Raw genomic sequence first — 18186 nt, 5'->3', positions numbered from 1 at the left:
TTTTAGATGGAAAAATGGCAAAAGATGGAGATTTTGTTCTTTATCTGCCATCCTATTCTATGGTTTTAATCCAGAGCAGTTCTGTCACTTCTGTTCAGACTCCAGAGCAGCAGGGGTATTCTCTAGCCCCTTTTTTCAGGAAGCTTGCAGGGAAGAGGAGAGGAAGATGTGAGCCTGGACCTGAGTAGAGAACATTCAGGTATTTTGGGTATTTTCTGTACCAGGATTCCTTCTAAATTTAGTTTGTACCCGAGACAATGGAGGGGTAAGTGGCTTGCCTGAGGTCTTAAGGAGCAGCAGGAAGATTTGAAAAACGGCTTCCCTGATTCTCAACCTGCTCCTTTAACCAGTAGGCTAACCAGTAGGCTGCTATTTTATGACCAACTAGTGCCAATGTGTGAGTTAATGACATTTCTTCAGAATGTTACAGCACTCAAGTGATGGCTTGCACTAGTATATCCTTTTTGCCTTTAAAAGAAAATGCTGAGATAAGATCAGGTAGCATAAACCCAGACATTAGTAAAATTATTAGTTTGAAGGTGTTGCTGGCTCCCTTTTTCTCCAGCAGTAAAACAGCCAGAAGTGTCATGTGTTGTTTGAGTAGATGGATTCCCTGGCATTTTGAGAACTTGCACCTAAATTTACTTGTAAGTCAGTGTTGTGTGGGCTGACTGTAAATTTTTTTTTTTTTTTAGTTCCAATATTTTTATTTAATTTTATCAATGAAACAAAACAGAAATGGCTAAAATGTTAGCCAGTATACAAATATGAACAATAAACTGAGCATCAAACAATATACATATCTGATACAAGATAAAGATATCAATTATTATGGTTACAGATTTGTAACGATGGTTAGGTAGACATAGCGTGAGAACAGAGAACATATCTACACAAGAGTACTGCAAATTCGATCTTCAAGGGGAGACCATATTTTCCTTTATTTGGTAATTGAATTATACTTCTCAGCCGCTGCATATTCATACTCCTGGGCTGACTGTAAATCATAGAACTGGTGCTTTCAGGGCCTCTGTTTTAAATAAAACAAGGGTCATATTGGAACAGAGGGACTCATTCAGAGAATTTTTAAAAAGGGAAAGGGACATAGATTTAGCTCATGCCTTTTTCAGTAGTAGTTCAAGGTGAGTTTTATTCAGGGATAGTAGGAATTTTCCTGTCCCCACAGGTTTTTACTCTTTGGCCCAGCAGTAGAGAATGACACGGGGACAAAGTTTGTCTCCATCCCCGCCCTGGCCCCGTGGGCTCTGTCCTCATCTACAGAAGCCTTGAACACTTATGTTTTTATATTTAAATTTTTTTATTAAAGTATAAAAAGGAACAATATGCTGTGCAACTGTTGTGTATAAATTGCAAATAGAAAACAATAACAATGAGCAGCTATAATAACCCTCCTTCCCACCAGCACCCTCTACCCTTCCAACTAGAAAATGACATGAGGACAAAGTTTGTCCCCATGCCCGCGGTTACTGCGGTTCCCCATCCCCGTGTCGTTCTGTACCCAGCAGCTTCCTCCTCTGCTGTTCGTGCTTTTGGCTCATTTAGAATCAGTTTGTCTTTGCACTATTATACTATGAGCCTTTGTTTTTCATCTCCCTAGAGGTTCTGCTTAGATTCTAACCCCCCTCCAATCAAACCTCATGATTTTAGCAGCAATCTTTTCTTCTGAGGGGTACATAGACCATGACTCCCTCCAGAACCTTGCACTTGGGCTTTCATAGCAAGCTAATAAGTGTCACCCCTCTTCTATGCCAGGATCATAAGTTACCAGTTATTCACAGGATAACCTATAAAATTCTAGTCCTCAATCACAAAAGCTCACCACTCAGCACAACCATTATATCTTTCCTGTCTTTTGACCTCTTACACTCCTTCTTGGTCCCTCAGGTCCTCACAAACATAATTGATTGATGATTCCTTCTTTCCACTTCATAACCTTTAGAAACTATTCAAGCTCAACTCTTTAGTGTAACAGCTCCCACCTTGTGGAATTCCTTGCCGTCATCCTTAAGATTACAAACTTCTCATTCTACAATGAATCTAAAACCCTTTTTGTTTCGTGATGCATGACAAGATTGAACAGTAATCCCTGACAGCAGGATTACATTCCCCTTCCTTCCACCCTGGCACCTCCTGGAGAGCAGGCTATAGATCATCACTAATGCGACCTCTTAACTCTGTATTGTGTTCTCTTTTTTTTCTCTATTCTTCTTCCTTCCTTTTTTTTTTAAATATTTTCTTTGTCCCCTATCAAATTTGTAGTTCAGTTCTACACTTTAATATTAGCACTTATTGTAAACCACCAAAATAGTATGCTTATAGGCAGTATATCAGGAAATAAATAAACTTGAAACTTGTCACTGTTACATGATACCTAGGAACAAGTGGCCTGTGGTCAGGAGGTGAATCCCTAGCTCTACCGTGACACAGTTTTGGTTTTTTTTTGAGACATGTTTGCAGTTGCAGTCTGAGACCCTATATGTTTGGAGAGTGGACATCAGAAAAAATATGATACGGTTCACCCTGGCTTCTACATGACTCTCAGCTGTAGTGCCATTGCCTGCCCATGGCGTAGCACATCAAGATGCATGCAGGCTAGGAGGATGTGTTTGTGCCCTATTTTGATTTTTTTATCTTTTTTTTTTTTTTGATTTATGGAAGTCTTTATTAAGCAATTCGTTAATAATACAGTGCGCAGTCGGTTCAATACAGCACAACATTCTTCATATCCTATTAATCTAACAGTGAGTAACTAACTGTAAATCACTCCAACTTAGACGAATGCTAAAACAGTTGCCTATTATACTTCAACATTTTTTTATCACTTTTTTGTTATGTAAATCCAAACTTCCCCCCACCCTCCCTCCCTCTCGTCTTCCCTTTCCATGACATTAAATACAGGTATTATCCAGAGCATTTTGTTAAAAAGGGTTCCCATACCCTTTTCCACTTAGGCAGAATTTTCCTTTTCACAGCAGTTAATCTCTCCATCTCACAGATATAGCGCACTTTGGTGAGCCACCCCGCCATTGAGGGCACCTGCGAAGTTTTCCAGTTTCTGGCCAGGTGCACTCTAGCCGCCTGTAAGGAGTTTCTCACCAAAAGCCACTGATCGGACAATGCCCTCTGGGCGCTTCCCCAGCAAAAAGATCAAAGGATGCCACTGTACAGGCCTACCCACCCACGCCTGAATCCTTGACCGCACCTCTCTCCAATAGGCCTGAGCTTTAGGACACCACCACCAAATGTGTCCCATAGTTCCCTCTCCCCTACAGTTCCGCCAGCATCGTTTTGAAGTCTGGGCAAACATGCGGTGTAGTCTGACTGGTGTCAAGTACCATCTATAAAAGACCTTTATAGTATTCTCTTGCATGGCCACTGATAGGGAGGATCTCAACAACCCCTTTTCCAAAGACACCCAGCTGGCCTCCGAGAGCGTAAACTGTAACTCTTGCTCCCACCTTATTCTATGTAGAAGGGATGGTTTTGAACATGTCACTAGGTAGGAGTACAAAGAAGATATCATTCCTCTCGACCTTTTGAGTCTTCACACACCTCCTCCATCGGATGGATATCCCTTCTCAGGCATCCGATATACTTCTGCCCTTTCAAAAAATGCTGAGTTTGTAGATAGGCATATCGATCTCCGGACCGGAGCCCAAAGTCAGCCACCAGTGTCTCAAAGGGTACGATGGTCTCTCCCATATGCAGCTGTCCAAACATGTCTAGTCCTGAGTGTGCCCACCTACAAAAGATAGTGTTTCCTATACCAGGCTCAAACAAAGGGTTATTCACTATCGGGTCCAGACCGGACACTGGTGGCTGCCTCTCCGGGAACATGTAATCCCAGTAGTAGAAGGTGGCCTGTACTGTAGGCGGAAACCTGTCCACCCTCCCTCTATGCTTACCCTCCAGCCACATTAAATGTCCTAACTTCCGGGAACCCACTAAAGCTTGTTCAATGTCCACCCACAGTTTATGATCATCCTTTCTAAACCAATCTACTGCCACCCTTGCCTGCGCTACGCAATAGTACCAGAGCAGATTGGGCATCCCCAACCCTCCTGCTCCTTATATAAAAGGGCCCGAGGGAGTCGCGGTCTTCTCTGGTTCCATATAAAACAGGTTAACATGTCTTGCAAAACCGAGATAAAGGCTCTAGGCAATCGCAAGGGGAGAACCTGAAACAGGTACAAAAAATGAAGCAAAATATTCATTTTGATTGCTGCTATCCTCCCGAACCAGGATAGGCCCATGGACTGCCATCGGTCTAGGTCTCTCTGCACCTCCCGCTTGAGTGCCGGGTAATTGACCGCAAATAGCTCAGACAATTGCCCAGGAATCCTCACCCCAAGGTAACTCAGTTCGCTCCCCTCCCACTTTAAAGAGAAGGATGACTTCAGTGTGTCCATCAAGCTCGGCGGGACCCTTACTGCCAGGCCCATAGATTTACTGGCATTGAGTTTGTAACCAGATACCCGTGCATATTCCTTTATCACCTTCATTAGATTGGGAAGAGAGACTAATGGGTTTGTTATGGATAGGAGAACGTCATATGCAAATAGTGCAATTTTATATTCCCGCTCTCCCACCCTGACTCCCGTAATGTCATCATATTCTCTAATCGCTTCTGCCAGGGGTTCCATCGCCAAGGCGAATAGTAAAGGAGACAACGGGCACCCCTGTTGTGTTCCCTGCCCTAGTGTGAATGCCTCAGAATTCCCTCCATTGATTCGAACGCAGGCTCTCATTGCTGACTCTCATTGCTTACTCTATCTATCAGCATCCCAGTGTGAGCCTCTGATGCTACCTGCTAAAATCAGGTCATACTGAGCCAGCTGAAGGAAGAAAGAGAGTTTCTAGAGTAAACCTGTGTCCAGTGCCTTTTTTTAGTTTGGTCACTTTGAAGGTAGACTAGGCAGCTGAGCATGCATGAGTGGCAAAAATTCAACACATGCATGAATAATCTACTCTGGAAAGTACGGTATAACTTTTCCTCACTGTACAAGCTGATTTGCAACAGGCAGAGAGCTACTGTTTTTTCGGTCTCTTTTGTGATGGAGGAAAAGTTGAAGAAAGGACAGTGTGGCAATGGGTGAGTTTTCCCATTGGATTTTGGATAAGGAATGATCTTCAAGTTGTCTTTGCATCTTGGAAGTGGATTTACGGGCAAAGTGCAGAGCTTAGTCCTTTCTAACTATGTTTAAGTGGATTCACTGCCTATAAAAAGGAGTGGGCTTGGTGTAGGTGGCCCTTTTAATGAAGCTGCTAGGAGCAATGGGTCATAGCTTAACTGCCATATGCTTCCGGGCTCTTTTCTTGTGCTCAGATCTTGCATCACTCTGCCCACAATCTCATCCTTGCCTCTAAGCCTGTCAATGTCTCTTTTCTCATGCCACCCCAAAATCTTCCCTCCATACCTCCAACCCATTTCTGATCCAGGTTCTGTATTGCTGACCAATGCCCGCTCTATGCATTACCTTATCCAAATATCCCCAGTGGACCCGGTCAAACGCCTTTTCTGCGTCTAATCCCAGCAGTACCACTGGTCTGGCTTTTGTCTGAGCTGCGTATATAAGATCTACCGTCCTCTGAATGTTATCCATGGCCTGATGTCCAGCTACAAAGCCCGCCTGGTCCAGGTGAATTAAACTGGGGAGCACCTTCCCCAAGCAGTTTGCCAGAACCTTTGCCAGTATCTTAACATCTGAGTTAAGTATCGGAATTGGTCTATACGAGGAGCACTCAGTTTTATCTTTATCGGGTTTTGGTATCACAGCCACCCACGCCTCCATCATTTTCTTAGGGAGTGATACCCCTTCTCTCACAGAATTAATAATCATCGTCAGATAAGGCGCCAGGTGCCCCACATATGCCTTAAAGAATTCATTCGTAAATCCATCTAGACCTGGCACCTTACCCATCGGCAGTTCTTTTATAACCTTAATGACCTCGTCCACCCTCACTGGTTCCTCAAGTTCCCCTTTCTGTATCTCTGACAGAGTCGGTAAGTCCCTGACCTCCAAATAGCCATCTATTTCCCTGGTCTGTACAGCAGCATCCTCTTTGTATAGGGTCTCATAATATTGGGCGAAACAGTCCCTGATCTGTGCAGACTTTTGGACCACAGCCCCCTTAGCATCTCTCACTTTTAAAACATGCCGCTCTGATCTCAGCTTTCTCAACTTAGTAGCCAGCAGCCTGCCCGGTTTATTAGTACTTCATAATATTTCTGTTTTACCCTGTCGTGGGCGAATTTCAAACTATCCTCATGCAGTGAAGCGATCTCCAATCTCACCTTTTGTAGTTTACTATAGTCAGCCACAGAGCCAGATTTCTTATATTTGGCCTCCAGAGCCCCAACCCTTTCCGTACATTGAAGCAATTTTGTTTTATGGGCCCTGGCTTTCTGACCTGCACATTTGATAAAGTACCCTCTCGATACAGCCTTAAAGGAATCCCAGACCGTCCCTAGTGAAGGCCTCGAATCCAGGTTAATCTCGAAGTACTCCTTCAAGACTGGTACAAAACCGGCCACAGTTTGCGGGTCCTGTAGCATACTGTTTATTAAATGTCCATCGTTTATCTCTCACCTCCTCCCGTAGGGAAGGAATGACAATCCAAACCGGGGCGTGGTCTGAAATGGTAGTTGGACCTATACCAGAGTCTCCCCCCCCCCCCCCCCCCCACAGACATTGTTTTATCCAGAAAAATATAATCCAATCTGGAGTAGGAGAGATGCACCGGGGAGTAATAGGTATAATCCCGCCCTCTGGAGTGTACCATTCTCCACACATCGTACAGACCCATTTCATCTACAAAGTTTTTCAGACCTCGAGATATTCTGCAGTCCTGTGAAGCAGGTGGAGATGACCTATCAAGCCCTGGTTGCATAGTAGCATTAAAGTCCCCTGCCACCAGCACTTTGCCTCTGGCAAAAGCCTGCGATTCCTTTTTTTTTCTCAAGCTACAGCAGTGTTGCTGATGCTGCGCTGTTTTATTAAGGAGTTTAGACAGGAGTTCTGAGCTAACTGCTACATGTACTGCACTTCTTTCCTTTCCTAGCTCCAGTCATCAATATCTGACTTGGATCCAGTATGGAACCCTAAATCTACAGCTGCTCCTCTCTTGGATCTTTATTCTATGACTCTCATTGCTGACTCTATCTATCAGCATTCCAGTGTGAGCCTCTGATGCTACCTGCTAAAATCAGGTCATACTGAGCCAGCTGAAGGAAGAAAGAGAGTTTCTAGAGTAAACCTGTGTAAAGTGCCTTTTTTTAGTTTGGTCACTTTGGAGGTAGACTAGGCAGCTGAGCATGCATGAGTGGCAAAAATTCAACACATGCATGAATAATCTACTCTGGAAAGTACGGTATAACTTTTCCTCACTGTACAAACTGATTTGCAACAGGCAGAGAGCTACTGTTTTTTCGGTCTCTTCTGTGATGGAGGAAAAGTTGAAGACAGGACAGTGTGGCAATGGGTGAGTTTTCCCATTGGATTTTGGATAAGGAATGATCTTCAAGTTGTCTTTGCATCTTGGAAGTGGATTTACGGGCAAAGTGCAGAGCTTAGTCCTTTCTAACTATGTTTAAGTGGATTCACTGCCTATAAAAAGGAGTGGGCTTGGTGTAGGTGGCCCTTTTAATGAAGCTGCTAGGAGCAATGGGTCATAGCTTAACTGCCATATGCTTCCGGGCTCTTTTCTTGTGCTCAGATCTTGCATCACTCTGCCCACAATCTCATCCTTGCCTCTAAGCCTGTCAACGTCTCTTTTCTCATGCCACCCCAAAATCTTCCCTCCATACCTCCAACCCATTTCTGACCCCATTCATCCCCTCTTCAGTCCCCTTTTGCCCCCATCTCTCATCATTCTAAGACCCAACCCCACCCTGCACCCAGCTCTTTATGCCCCATTGCCTCCACTACTTCTCTCTCTTGCTCCCTGAACACCCTTCTTTGTGCATTAGTGCCAGTTTCAATTAAAGGACACAGAATTGCTTAGGTTGATTCATGCCTGCTCATTTTAAAGACATGAGAACTGAAATAGTTTTGCAACATTGCACTCATTGCTCAGCGTACAGAAATTTTTCTGAAACCATTCTCAGCTTACAGAAATTTTTCTGAAACCATGCAGATCCTTCTGGAGAGATAGTGGAAGGGCAGTCATAGTGCTTCAATGTGGCTTACAATAAACAGTATAGGATACATAACAAAGAATAATGCATAAGAAAGTAATTTGTTGCAAGAATCCAATTTTACAATACAGTATCATAAACATAGTGTAAAATTGGATTCTTGCAACAAATTACTTTCTTATGCATATTCTTTATGTATCCTATACTGTTTATTGTAAGCCTTATTGAACTCAAACTTGTTTGGGATAATGTGGGATATATATGTCACAAATAAACAAACAAGCATAATTTCTGTTTTAGCCAAGTTCAAAGCTAGTCTATTTACCCTCCTCCTCAGTTGTATAGTTTCCATAAAATGGTGCAGTTTAAGCTGGCCAGTTACAAAATCATCAACAACAGGAAAGAAAAACTGAACATGATCAGCATGTGGAAACTAATCACAATCACCCGGCCTCCAGATAGAGAGTGGGCAATGAGGGAAGGTAATAAGATGACAAAGTAGAAATTTAGCACTCTGGAATGGTACAGATCCAAATTATTAGTCCTAGATAACACTGAAAGAATAGGACACAATGCTCAGATATTATAAGAAAAATAGAAAAGCTGGTTTATTAGAAATATTGGCAGCACAATGCACTTTTATGATGGTAAAGTACTGAGTTTTAAGTACCTGTCAAGGTGGAGTAAAGAGAACACACACTTGAACCTAGTCCTGAATTATTAGAACACCTAACACCTATGCACTACAAAATGAGAGAAGTGCAACCTGACCAATGGAAAAGGTTCCCCCACACTCACAAACTTAGAAACTGAAGTCAGTCAGGGAGTTGATGAAGGAAGCAGGCAGCAAAGCAGGGATGGCAGACACACTCTTTCTCCGGATAGTCAGTCAGCAACAGATAGTAACACAGTAAGTGAAGGCAGATAAAGACCTGAATGGTCCATCCAATATGCCCAACAATCACATTCATTATCAATTCAAGATTTAAATCAACATTGAATGTGATATTATTTACTTGATCATGTTTTTTCTTTGATGTTTCTGGGACTTGACTATAGAAGTCCGCCCTTCTCTGTCCATATGTTCCAACTACTGGAGTTGCCGTCAAAGCCACTCCAGCCTATCCAAATCCATCTTGTCATTTGCGGGACAGAGACCATAAAAGTCTGCCCCGCACTGTCCTCACATTCTAAACCACTGGAGTTTCCGTCGAAGCTCTCTCCAGCCCACCCTAAACTGGATTGCCATATGCAGTACTCAGACCATACAAGCTAGCCCAACAGCAGCCTTAGTTGATGCAGCCAGAGTTGCCATCTAAGCACCACTTGACATGCAAACACATATGCAACCCTTTAAGTTTTGTTTTTTATATCATTTATTTTCTAATTAGAGATTCTCTGTTTATCCCATGGGTTTTTGAATTCCACCACAGGTTTTTTTTTTTTTCCCCACTACCTTACTCGGGAGGTCATTGCAAGCATCCATCACCCTCTTTGTGAAAAATAATTTTCTGACATTACTCTTAAGTCTACCACCCCGCAACCTCAATGCATGTCTTTGTTTTACCACTTTCCCATCTCTGGAAAATATTTTTCTCTATTTAATACCTTTATTTATTTTAATCTTTATTACATTTTCACTTATATCCATGAAAAAGATAAGATAAACAGAAATCTAGGAAAAATACAATAAAAAAATGCAAATTAGGGTAATAAGTCCTTACTATCGACCACAAGAAGGAAGATACAGATTCAAGAATAATAGAAATAAATTAAAAGGAAATACAAGGAGATCACGTGATGCTAGGCTAGCGAGAGGAAGCCGCAGAGAGGAGCTCCAGAGCCTCCCGCTTAACATCTAGCTTCAAGCAGTCACAAAACCTTAGCAAAACCCATTTAATACACACAATACGGATGGCAGGAGTGTCTGGAGCATGAGGAAATGACTGTGGGCCATTTTTTGCTTGATTATGTCGGCAAAAGCCCAGAAGAAAGATGGAACACGAGGCTGCACGAGACAAAGCAAGATGGCGGAGAACAGCCCCTTGGGAGCATCACTGGTGGGCTCTGCATGGCTGGCTGAAATAGCAGCAGTGCTGGAACCTTCGGTGAACCAGAAGCTACAGAAAATTTTAGACAAATTGGAACTGATGGACGACAAACGAGGGCCTCCACACTGATTTAACCGGTTTCCAGCAAAGACTTACGGATGTGGAGAAATGCCTGAAGCAGGCAGGTCAACAGCAAGCCTTACAGATAAAGCTAGAACTGGAGTCCAAACTTGAAGATTTGGAAAATCGGGCATGTCGCAACAAGCTCCCTCCTCCAGCCTGCTGACAGCTGTGCATGCTCATTTGGGGGAGGCTGGATTCAGGTTGACGCTGCTCGGGCCCACCTGACATCATCACCCTGGGCCACCTTCTGCAGTTGCTGCTTTCTGCCTCTTTGCCTTGTAACAGATCATCCTGGTTCCAGCTTTGCTTCTGGTTCCAGTTTATAGCTTGGCTTCAGCTGCCGGCCCTGGTTCCAGCTTCCAGCACGGCCTCAGCTTCCGCTTCTATCACAGCTCCTGCTTCCTTTCCTGGTTCCAGTTCTAGCACAGCTTCAGTTTCCAGTTCTGGGTATAGCTTCCTGCTTCCTTCAACGCCTCTACTGAAGCAATCCCTTCTGAAGGGACTTGCCTGCTGCTTGCTACAGTCTGTCCCTTGAGCAAGCAGGCAGTACTGTTCCACCGAGGTCCAAGGGCTCACTCATCCTGAAATGTGTAACTAATGTATTAGAACTGCTCAAAAACTGGTCAGATTTGCAAACAGAACCCACAGATGGCTGTCTATAAAAAGCACTTTCTTTCAGAAAGTTTTAAGACTTAATTAGATGTCTTTATGACGGGATCACTTAAAAAGCTTTCCTTTTAACAGCACTTCTAGGCAGTTCATTATACAAGTAACACTGTACTGTAGACAGTCTACTGTCAGCTTAACTTTTCAGTAGGTCGTTTGCAGTGACCTGTAGGTTCTGTTTTCCGCATTTGACCAGTTTTTGAGCAGTTCCATCAAATTTATTTTTCGTCTTCCAGGTCTTGCCTTGACTTAAAAAATTCATGTAATGTTCATATATGATACCATTATAAAAGTCATCAAAAGTATGTAAACTTAATCTTGCATCTTAAAACGTTTTGAAAGACAGTGCTTTGGAATGCTGGAATGAAACTTGACTTTTTTTTTTTTTTTTTTAATCACAACCACAGAAAATACTTTATATTTTGGAGAAAAAGAGTGAAGTGTTTGAAGAAAAGAACACTTTGCCAGCTATGCATAGGGGTGGATATTATGCTTTGGGGTTTTGTGGCAGCCAGTAGTGCAGGATATATTGTGTAAGTGGAAGGAAAATTGGATTGAATTATCAACATATCCTAGAAGCTAATAACCTATAGTCAGTGAAGAAGCTTAAAAATGGTGGATGTTTTAGCAAGAGGGTAATTCTAAGCCTACCTCAGAATCAACCAAGAAGTACCATTCCAAAACCTTCATCTTTCTTTTCTTTAACAGTCCCCAACCTTGAACATAACTGCAAATCTTTGAAGAGATCTAAAACAGGGAAATCTAAGTGCCCTGTTTACTAAGCTGCGCTGTAGCTGCGCTAACACTAGAGACACCCATAGAAATATATGGGTGACTCTAGCATTAGTGCGCATTAGTAAACAGGGCCCTAAGGATATTTTTGAGCTAGAAAAATTCTACAAGGAAGAGTTGGGGGGGGGGGGGGACTCCATAAGTAAGAATGGAAAAAAAAACTTATCTGGCTATAAGAGAGGCTTCAAAATACTTGTTTTTTTTCCTGGCAAAAAGCACTGTTTTATAGTACTGACTAAAGAGTTTCCAAGCATTCACCAGCTGTAGTCACTTTTTTCTTTCTTTGAATCTGTGAAAAGAAAAAAAAATGCAAGTAATGTTTATCCATTAAAAATTACAGAATGATGCTTTATTGAACTTTGTACCATGTAGAAGTTGTGCCAGCTTCTGTTCAATTAGTGATTCATTGAAGCATACTTGTTGACCAGGAGTGTAAAGTTCAATTGTCAATTAAAGCTAATGCCCAGTTAGACCCAGACAGGTGATTTAAACGGTCAGGAGCCTTTCCTGGTCATTTAAATCATTTTGAATATTAGACCCATAGATTTTTGAAGACTGTAGGCACAGCAGATTTCCAGTTAATGAAGATTTATAATGATGGGATTGATTCAGATTGAAGACATTTCAAAACTATAAGAACGTAAAGAGAGCCATACTGTGTCAGACCAGTGGTCCATTTAGTCCAGTATCCTGTTTCAGCAGTGGCCAATCCAGGTCACAAGTACCTGGCAGAAACCCAAAAGTAACAACATTCCATGCTGTTAATCCCAGAGTAAGCAGTGGCTTCCCCATGTCTACCTCAATAGTAAACTATGGACTTTTCCTCCAGGAACTTGTCTAACTCTTTTTAAAACCCAGATATGCTAACTGCGTATCCCAGAGGAAAGAAAGAAAGAAAAAAAATAAAGTTAGAAGAATACTTTAATTGGCAATTGAACTTTACACTCCTGGTCAACAAGTATGCTTCAATGAATCGCTAATTGAACAGAAGCTGACACAACGTCTACATGGTACAAAGTTCAATACAACATCTTTCTGCAATTTTTAATGGATAAACATTACTTGCATTTTTTTTCTTTTTATAGATTCAAAGAAAGAAAAAAGTGAATATAGCAGGTGGATGCTTGTAAAGTCTTTAGTCAGTACTATAAAACAGTGTGTTTGCCAGGAAAAAAAAAAAAGTATTTTCAAGCCTCTCTTATAGCCAGATAATTTCTTTTTTTGAATGTTAGTACTTTAATGTTGAACTACATTAACTACCTCTTTCCTTTTCTCTTAGGAATAGTAGCTGCTAGCCTTCCTTTCTTTTCATAGTCCTTCCTGCACTGTGATTCCCTCTGTGTTCTGCTTGCTAAGATCCATTCAGAGGATGAAGTGCTGAAGCACAGGAGGTTAAGCATTGTTAGACACCTGTTTCAAGATTTTTTTATTTAAAATATTTATAGACTGCAACTATTTACAGTTCTAGGTGGTGTACAATGAAAACATACATAATAAAAGTGTACAAAGGTCCAAATAAGGGGAGTATCAAGGGAGGGGGCTCACCTTCACTTTGGCTGACCACCTTAAGAAGTACCTGGAGTATTGGGCTGCAGCTTTTCAGCCTGATGCTCCTCGGATGGAATAATGTTGCAAGCATTTTGCTGCTGGTATTTTTCCCAGGAGTAATGTGATTTACATAGTAATGAGCTGTTTTACATGCATTTGAATGTTTTGCATCTCGTTACCGAGTAACTGCCAGTACTTAAAATATAATCCCCATGTCTTCCACATGCGGAGGGAGGGTCCAGTGTTAGATGTTTTTCCTCCCTTCATTCATAATTTTTAACAATTTGCTAGCTGCCTTCACTGCACAGTAGGTCTTGACAACCTCACAAACTTCAAGAACTACCAGTTCTTTAAATGTATTTATATAGATAGGAAACACAGTCAATACTAGTGCAGGCAGAGCACGGTACAGAAATAGCACACAAGACAAATAATATAAAAACAATAAAGCAGACCATCAAATACAGAAAATAATTAAGCACTCCAGAAAAGCCAGACATTAATCTTGTTTCTAAGCCAGGTGCTGTGGTAAAAAGGTAAAAAAAAGGAGGATGATAAGGGAAGTAGAGTCCAACAAGGTGAGGCATCAATGGAAGAGAAAGCTGGTGGGCAGTTAAGTGTAGAGAAAAGGACAAATGGTGGATAAAAAATTGATGTGATATCTGCCACTGTGGTGCAGTTCTTTAATTGCATTTCCTTTGTGTCCTGCTGAATTTGGCAAATGCTGAGATTTTTGCTGATTTATTTAGGGAAAAAATGTCTTGCACACTGTCACTTTTAGCAGCTTTTTCACAAGATGTACCCAGCCCCATCCTACCCATCTTCAGCAGGCTCCAAGCATTTTGTACTGTCTGAGAAGTAAAGCAGTAAATATTCGTTTTCTAGTAATTGATTTTGCTTGTATTTGAAAACCACTTTAGATTTCTTTTCCCTAAAACTGGTATATAAATGTTATAAATAAATATTAATACACTACATACAATAATTATAAAATTGGCTACTTACTAGTGTAATGATAAACTTTTGAAAAGTTCTGTTGAAATCTATATACACTAGCCATGAATGAATAATACCTTTTTGGTGCTGTCACCAGTTTCTTGTAGAGCTCTTGTGCTTCTTAGTACAGACTTTGTCTTAGGGCAAACATTGTTTGTTTTTTTAGATACCATGAATCAGAAGAAACCAAAGAAGCCCCGGAAGATGCGGCGGGACGAGCGGCAACCAGAGGTAGATGTGGATAGCCCTGTCATAGATGAATCTGCCTTGTCCAAGAAGGAGTTGCTTGGTTTGCAGCAGGCTGAAGATCGGCTGAGACGGGACTATATTTACCGGCTCAAAAGGGTAAGTGCTGTTCTGTGGGCTTTGTTGTACTGTGCTTGCAGAATCTGAGCTCCCAGACTAGTGTTACTGATTTGCTCCTCAGTGTGCATAGTGGCTTGTTGCTTTCTCCTGGTAGAAGACTTTTTGTTTCAGAGGGGCAGAGGCTCTGTGACATGCTCTATAATAGTGTTTTTATTATTATTGTAAGCTAGGGCTCATTTAGGGTGGAAAGGGTAAAAGTGATGTCAAGATCTGAAACACCTGGTTTTGGGAAAACTAAAAGTAATATTGGAATTTGTGGACAGATTTAATGACAAGATGTTCTCACTGAACAGAAGGGTTGTCATCTAGCATGCTTTTCAACCCTTTATTCCTTATCATCCTCCTAGTCTAGTCCGAACTGGCAGATTATGTTCTTCTGTCAGCAGATGGAAGCAGAAACTTGAAGATTCCAATGACATTGTCAGATAACAGGTAGTGGTAGGAGTAGCCTAATGGTTAGTGCAACGGACTTTGATCCTGGCAACCTGGGTTCAATTCCCACTGCAGCTTCTTGTGATCTTGAGCAAGTCACTTAACTCTCAGTTGCTCCAGGAAAACTTAGATTATGAGCCCTCTATGGACAGAGAAAGTACCTGCATATAATGTGTACAGCGCTGCGTACATCTAGTAGTGCTACAGAAATGACTAGTAGGTAGTGCAACCTGGAGTATTCCTAGTACTTCTCAGTCTCTAGCAAATAGTGCAGGTTGACTGGTACGGCAGGCTTTCTTTTGAAATGACCTTTCTCCCTAGGATGCAGGGTACATTCCACAGCCTACAGTACTCCCAAGGACTGGTTCATGACCTTCCTCTGGGGTACCTTTCCTTCTAGAGACCCAAGCGCTAGCCCATGGGCTTTGTCTGTGAGGCCAACCAGAGGTGACCCTAAGGGACCTCATTTGTTAGGGTTGAATAATATATTCCTCTCCCCACCCCGCTTTCTCCCCTGGGCTCTACTCATTTGCAGACTTCTGTTGGCTTTGCCTGCCTTTTTCAAGTTAAAAAAAAAAAAAGGAAAAAAAGGCAGTTGCTGGGAATTGAATGCTGCTTGTTAATGGGGACTGACTGGGGCATGCATGTGCTAGAATCTCATGTTACTTTTAATTATTTTCCCATCAGCAGGAGTTTTGTTAGGCAGCTGAGGTAGGGTTCATGCAAGGAAGAAGATGCTGCAGGGCATGGGAGAGCAGGCTTGTAATTAGCACTGTGGGCTTCTACTGCTCGATTTGTGATAGAGCAGAGCAAATTTATTCAGTGGGTGCACCCATGGTCCTGCAGATGGAGCAGGAGCCATTGTGGAATTTGGGCAGCAGCAGGATCTTATGGCTCCTTCCAAGTAGCCAATTTTGATAGGGCAGCCATTTTGTTGCTGGACTGGCAGAGCCCTAACAGATTGCCTTGGAAGGACTCTGAAAGAGTTTGTTTCAGGGCCTTTGGGGGGGGGGGGGGGGGGGGGGGGGTCCCTTTCATGACCCAGGTTATCAAGGGGCCCAGGTTTGTAAGTGAGCCATACTGCTCAGTGAGAACTCTGTTCATGAACAGGGACTAATAATGCCTCTGACTTCTATGGAGTGTATATAGGGTATAGGCAACACAGAAGACTGATTTCCCGCTTGATGATCCTCTCTAAATGGATCGGACCTGTCTCTGAGTGAAGCTTGTTCATATGAGAATTGCTTACTTCCTTAATTGAGAAGGTCTCTTTGACTCTCTGCATTTCTGCACTTGCGGGAATGAACCTATGGATGGTGATCCCATTCTTGAAGACCTTTGGAAACCTTCCAGGTCCTTCCTGTTTCATCGTGATCTCTCCCAATGACCTTTCATCGGGCCCTCTCCCAAATGATTTTAATGGAGGAGTACATAAGTATTGCCATACTGGGAAAGACCAAAGGTCCATCGAGCCCAGCATCCTGTTTCCAACAGTGGCCATTTCCAACAGTGGCCATTTCCAACAGTGGCCAATCCAGGTCACAGATACCCGGCAAGATCCCAAAAGTGTACAAAACATTTTATACTGCTTATCCCAGAAATAGTGGATTTTTCCCCAAGTCCATTTAATAATGGTCTATGGACCCATGTGATGATCTTCAAGGCATTAAACTCATGGGCAGACTCTATCCCTTTCTGTGGGAGGTTTCTTTGGCTCCCTAAAGTGGTGCTCTGGTGACAGTGGTCACCAACATGACTACTATCCCTTTTAACTCTTCAGCTCTTTGCATACAGACTTCCATCTGTGGTGGTTACATGGCCAGAGCTCTTCTGGGATGGACACAGCAATTACCCAACTCGCCTGTTAATTCTCACTCAGTGACAGCTGTGGTGGTGACGGCACATAGAAGGCTGTGGCTGCGGCATTAGTTGACAGATACAGCCTCCAAAACTCACTTGAGTAAATTAGCCTTTTGAGGTCACTTGTGAAGCATAGATTTGAAAAACATAGTTAGACCTAGACAAGGCTTATCCACAATGTATTTGAAAACATGATCAAGTCTGAGTCTCAGGGGCTAAACTTTCATGCCCATTCTAAGGATTGGGCTTGATTTTTGGTTTATTTCTCTTGATATGCCACCTTTTGCAAACAATACATTAAAATGGTTTACAAAATTCATACAAAGAAAGAAAGGAATGCCATCAATTAAAATACAGAAAAGAAAGGAGACAGCACAATAGGAAAGCTTCCTCTGCCTTAATATCTTCAAGGGTCCCTGAGGAAAAGGGATGCAGCTGCTTCTGTGGGTCCTCAATAAGTACATAGGTATTGCCATACTGGGAAAGACCAAAGGCGACTGAGAGGAGATATGATAGAGGTCTATAAAATAATGAGTGGAATTGAATGGATAGATGTGAAGCATCTGTTTACGCTTTCCAAAATTACTAGGACTAGGGGGCATGCAATGAAGCTACAAAGTAGTACATTTAAAACGAATTGGAGAAAAGGTTTCTTCACTCAACGTGTAATTAAACTCTGGAATTCATTGCCAGAGAATGTGGTAACAGCGGTTAGCTTAGTGGGGTTTAAAAAAAGGTTTGGATGGCTTCCTAAAAGAAAAGTCCGTAGACCATTATTAAATTGGATATGAGGAATATCCACTATTTCTGGGATAAACAGTATAAAATGTTTTGTACTTTTTGGGGATCTTGCCAGATATTTGTGATCTGGATTGGCCACTGTTGGAAACAGGATGCTGGGCTTGATGGACCTTTGGTCTGTCCCAGTATGGCAATACTTATGTACTTATGATTAAGGAGGCCATTGTAGCAGCCCACCTCATCAATCAGAAAGAGGTTCCAGTGACTTTCAGAGCTCACTCAGTTGGAGCTCAGGTGACTTCTTGGGGTGGAAGCTTGAGCGGTCATCCCTGAGGATTTCTGCAAAGCAGCTACTTGGTCTTTACTGCATTCATTTGTGAAGCATTTACAAGTTTGATGTTCAGGCCAGGAGATACACCTTTGGGAGAGATGTGTTGCAGAGTGCCTTATCTT

The 18186-nt window shown here is 42.3% G+C and overlaps 1 protein-coding gene across 1 annotated transcript in view; it reads left to right on the top strand.

The window, feature by feature from the left end:
• Positions 1 to 18186, top strand: part of TUT7 (terminal uridylyl transferase 7) — a 242055-nt gene that overhangs the window by 25078 nt on the left and 198791 nt on the right. Inside the window, 1 exon segment of the mRNA XM_030193686.1 lies at positions 14501 to 14679. Coding sequence (XP_030049546.1) covers positions 14501 to 14679 — 179 coding nt within the window.

Source organism: Microcaecilia unicolor, chromosome 2, assembly GCF_901765095.1.
Source record: "Microcaecilia unicolor chromosome 2, aMicUni1.1, whole genome shotgun sequence".
Classification (NCBI taxonomy): Eukaryota; Metazoa; Chordata; class Amphibia; order Gymnophiona; family Siphonopidae; genus Microcaecilia; species Microcaecilia unicolor.
Note: the sequence above shows the minus strand (reverse complement) of the source record. Positions and strands in the feature narration are given on the sequence as shown.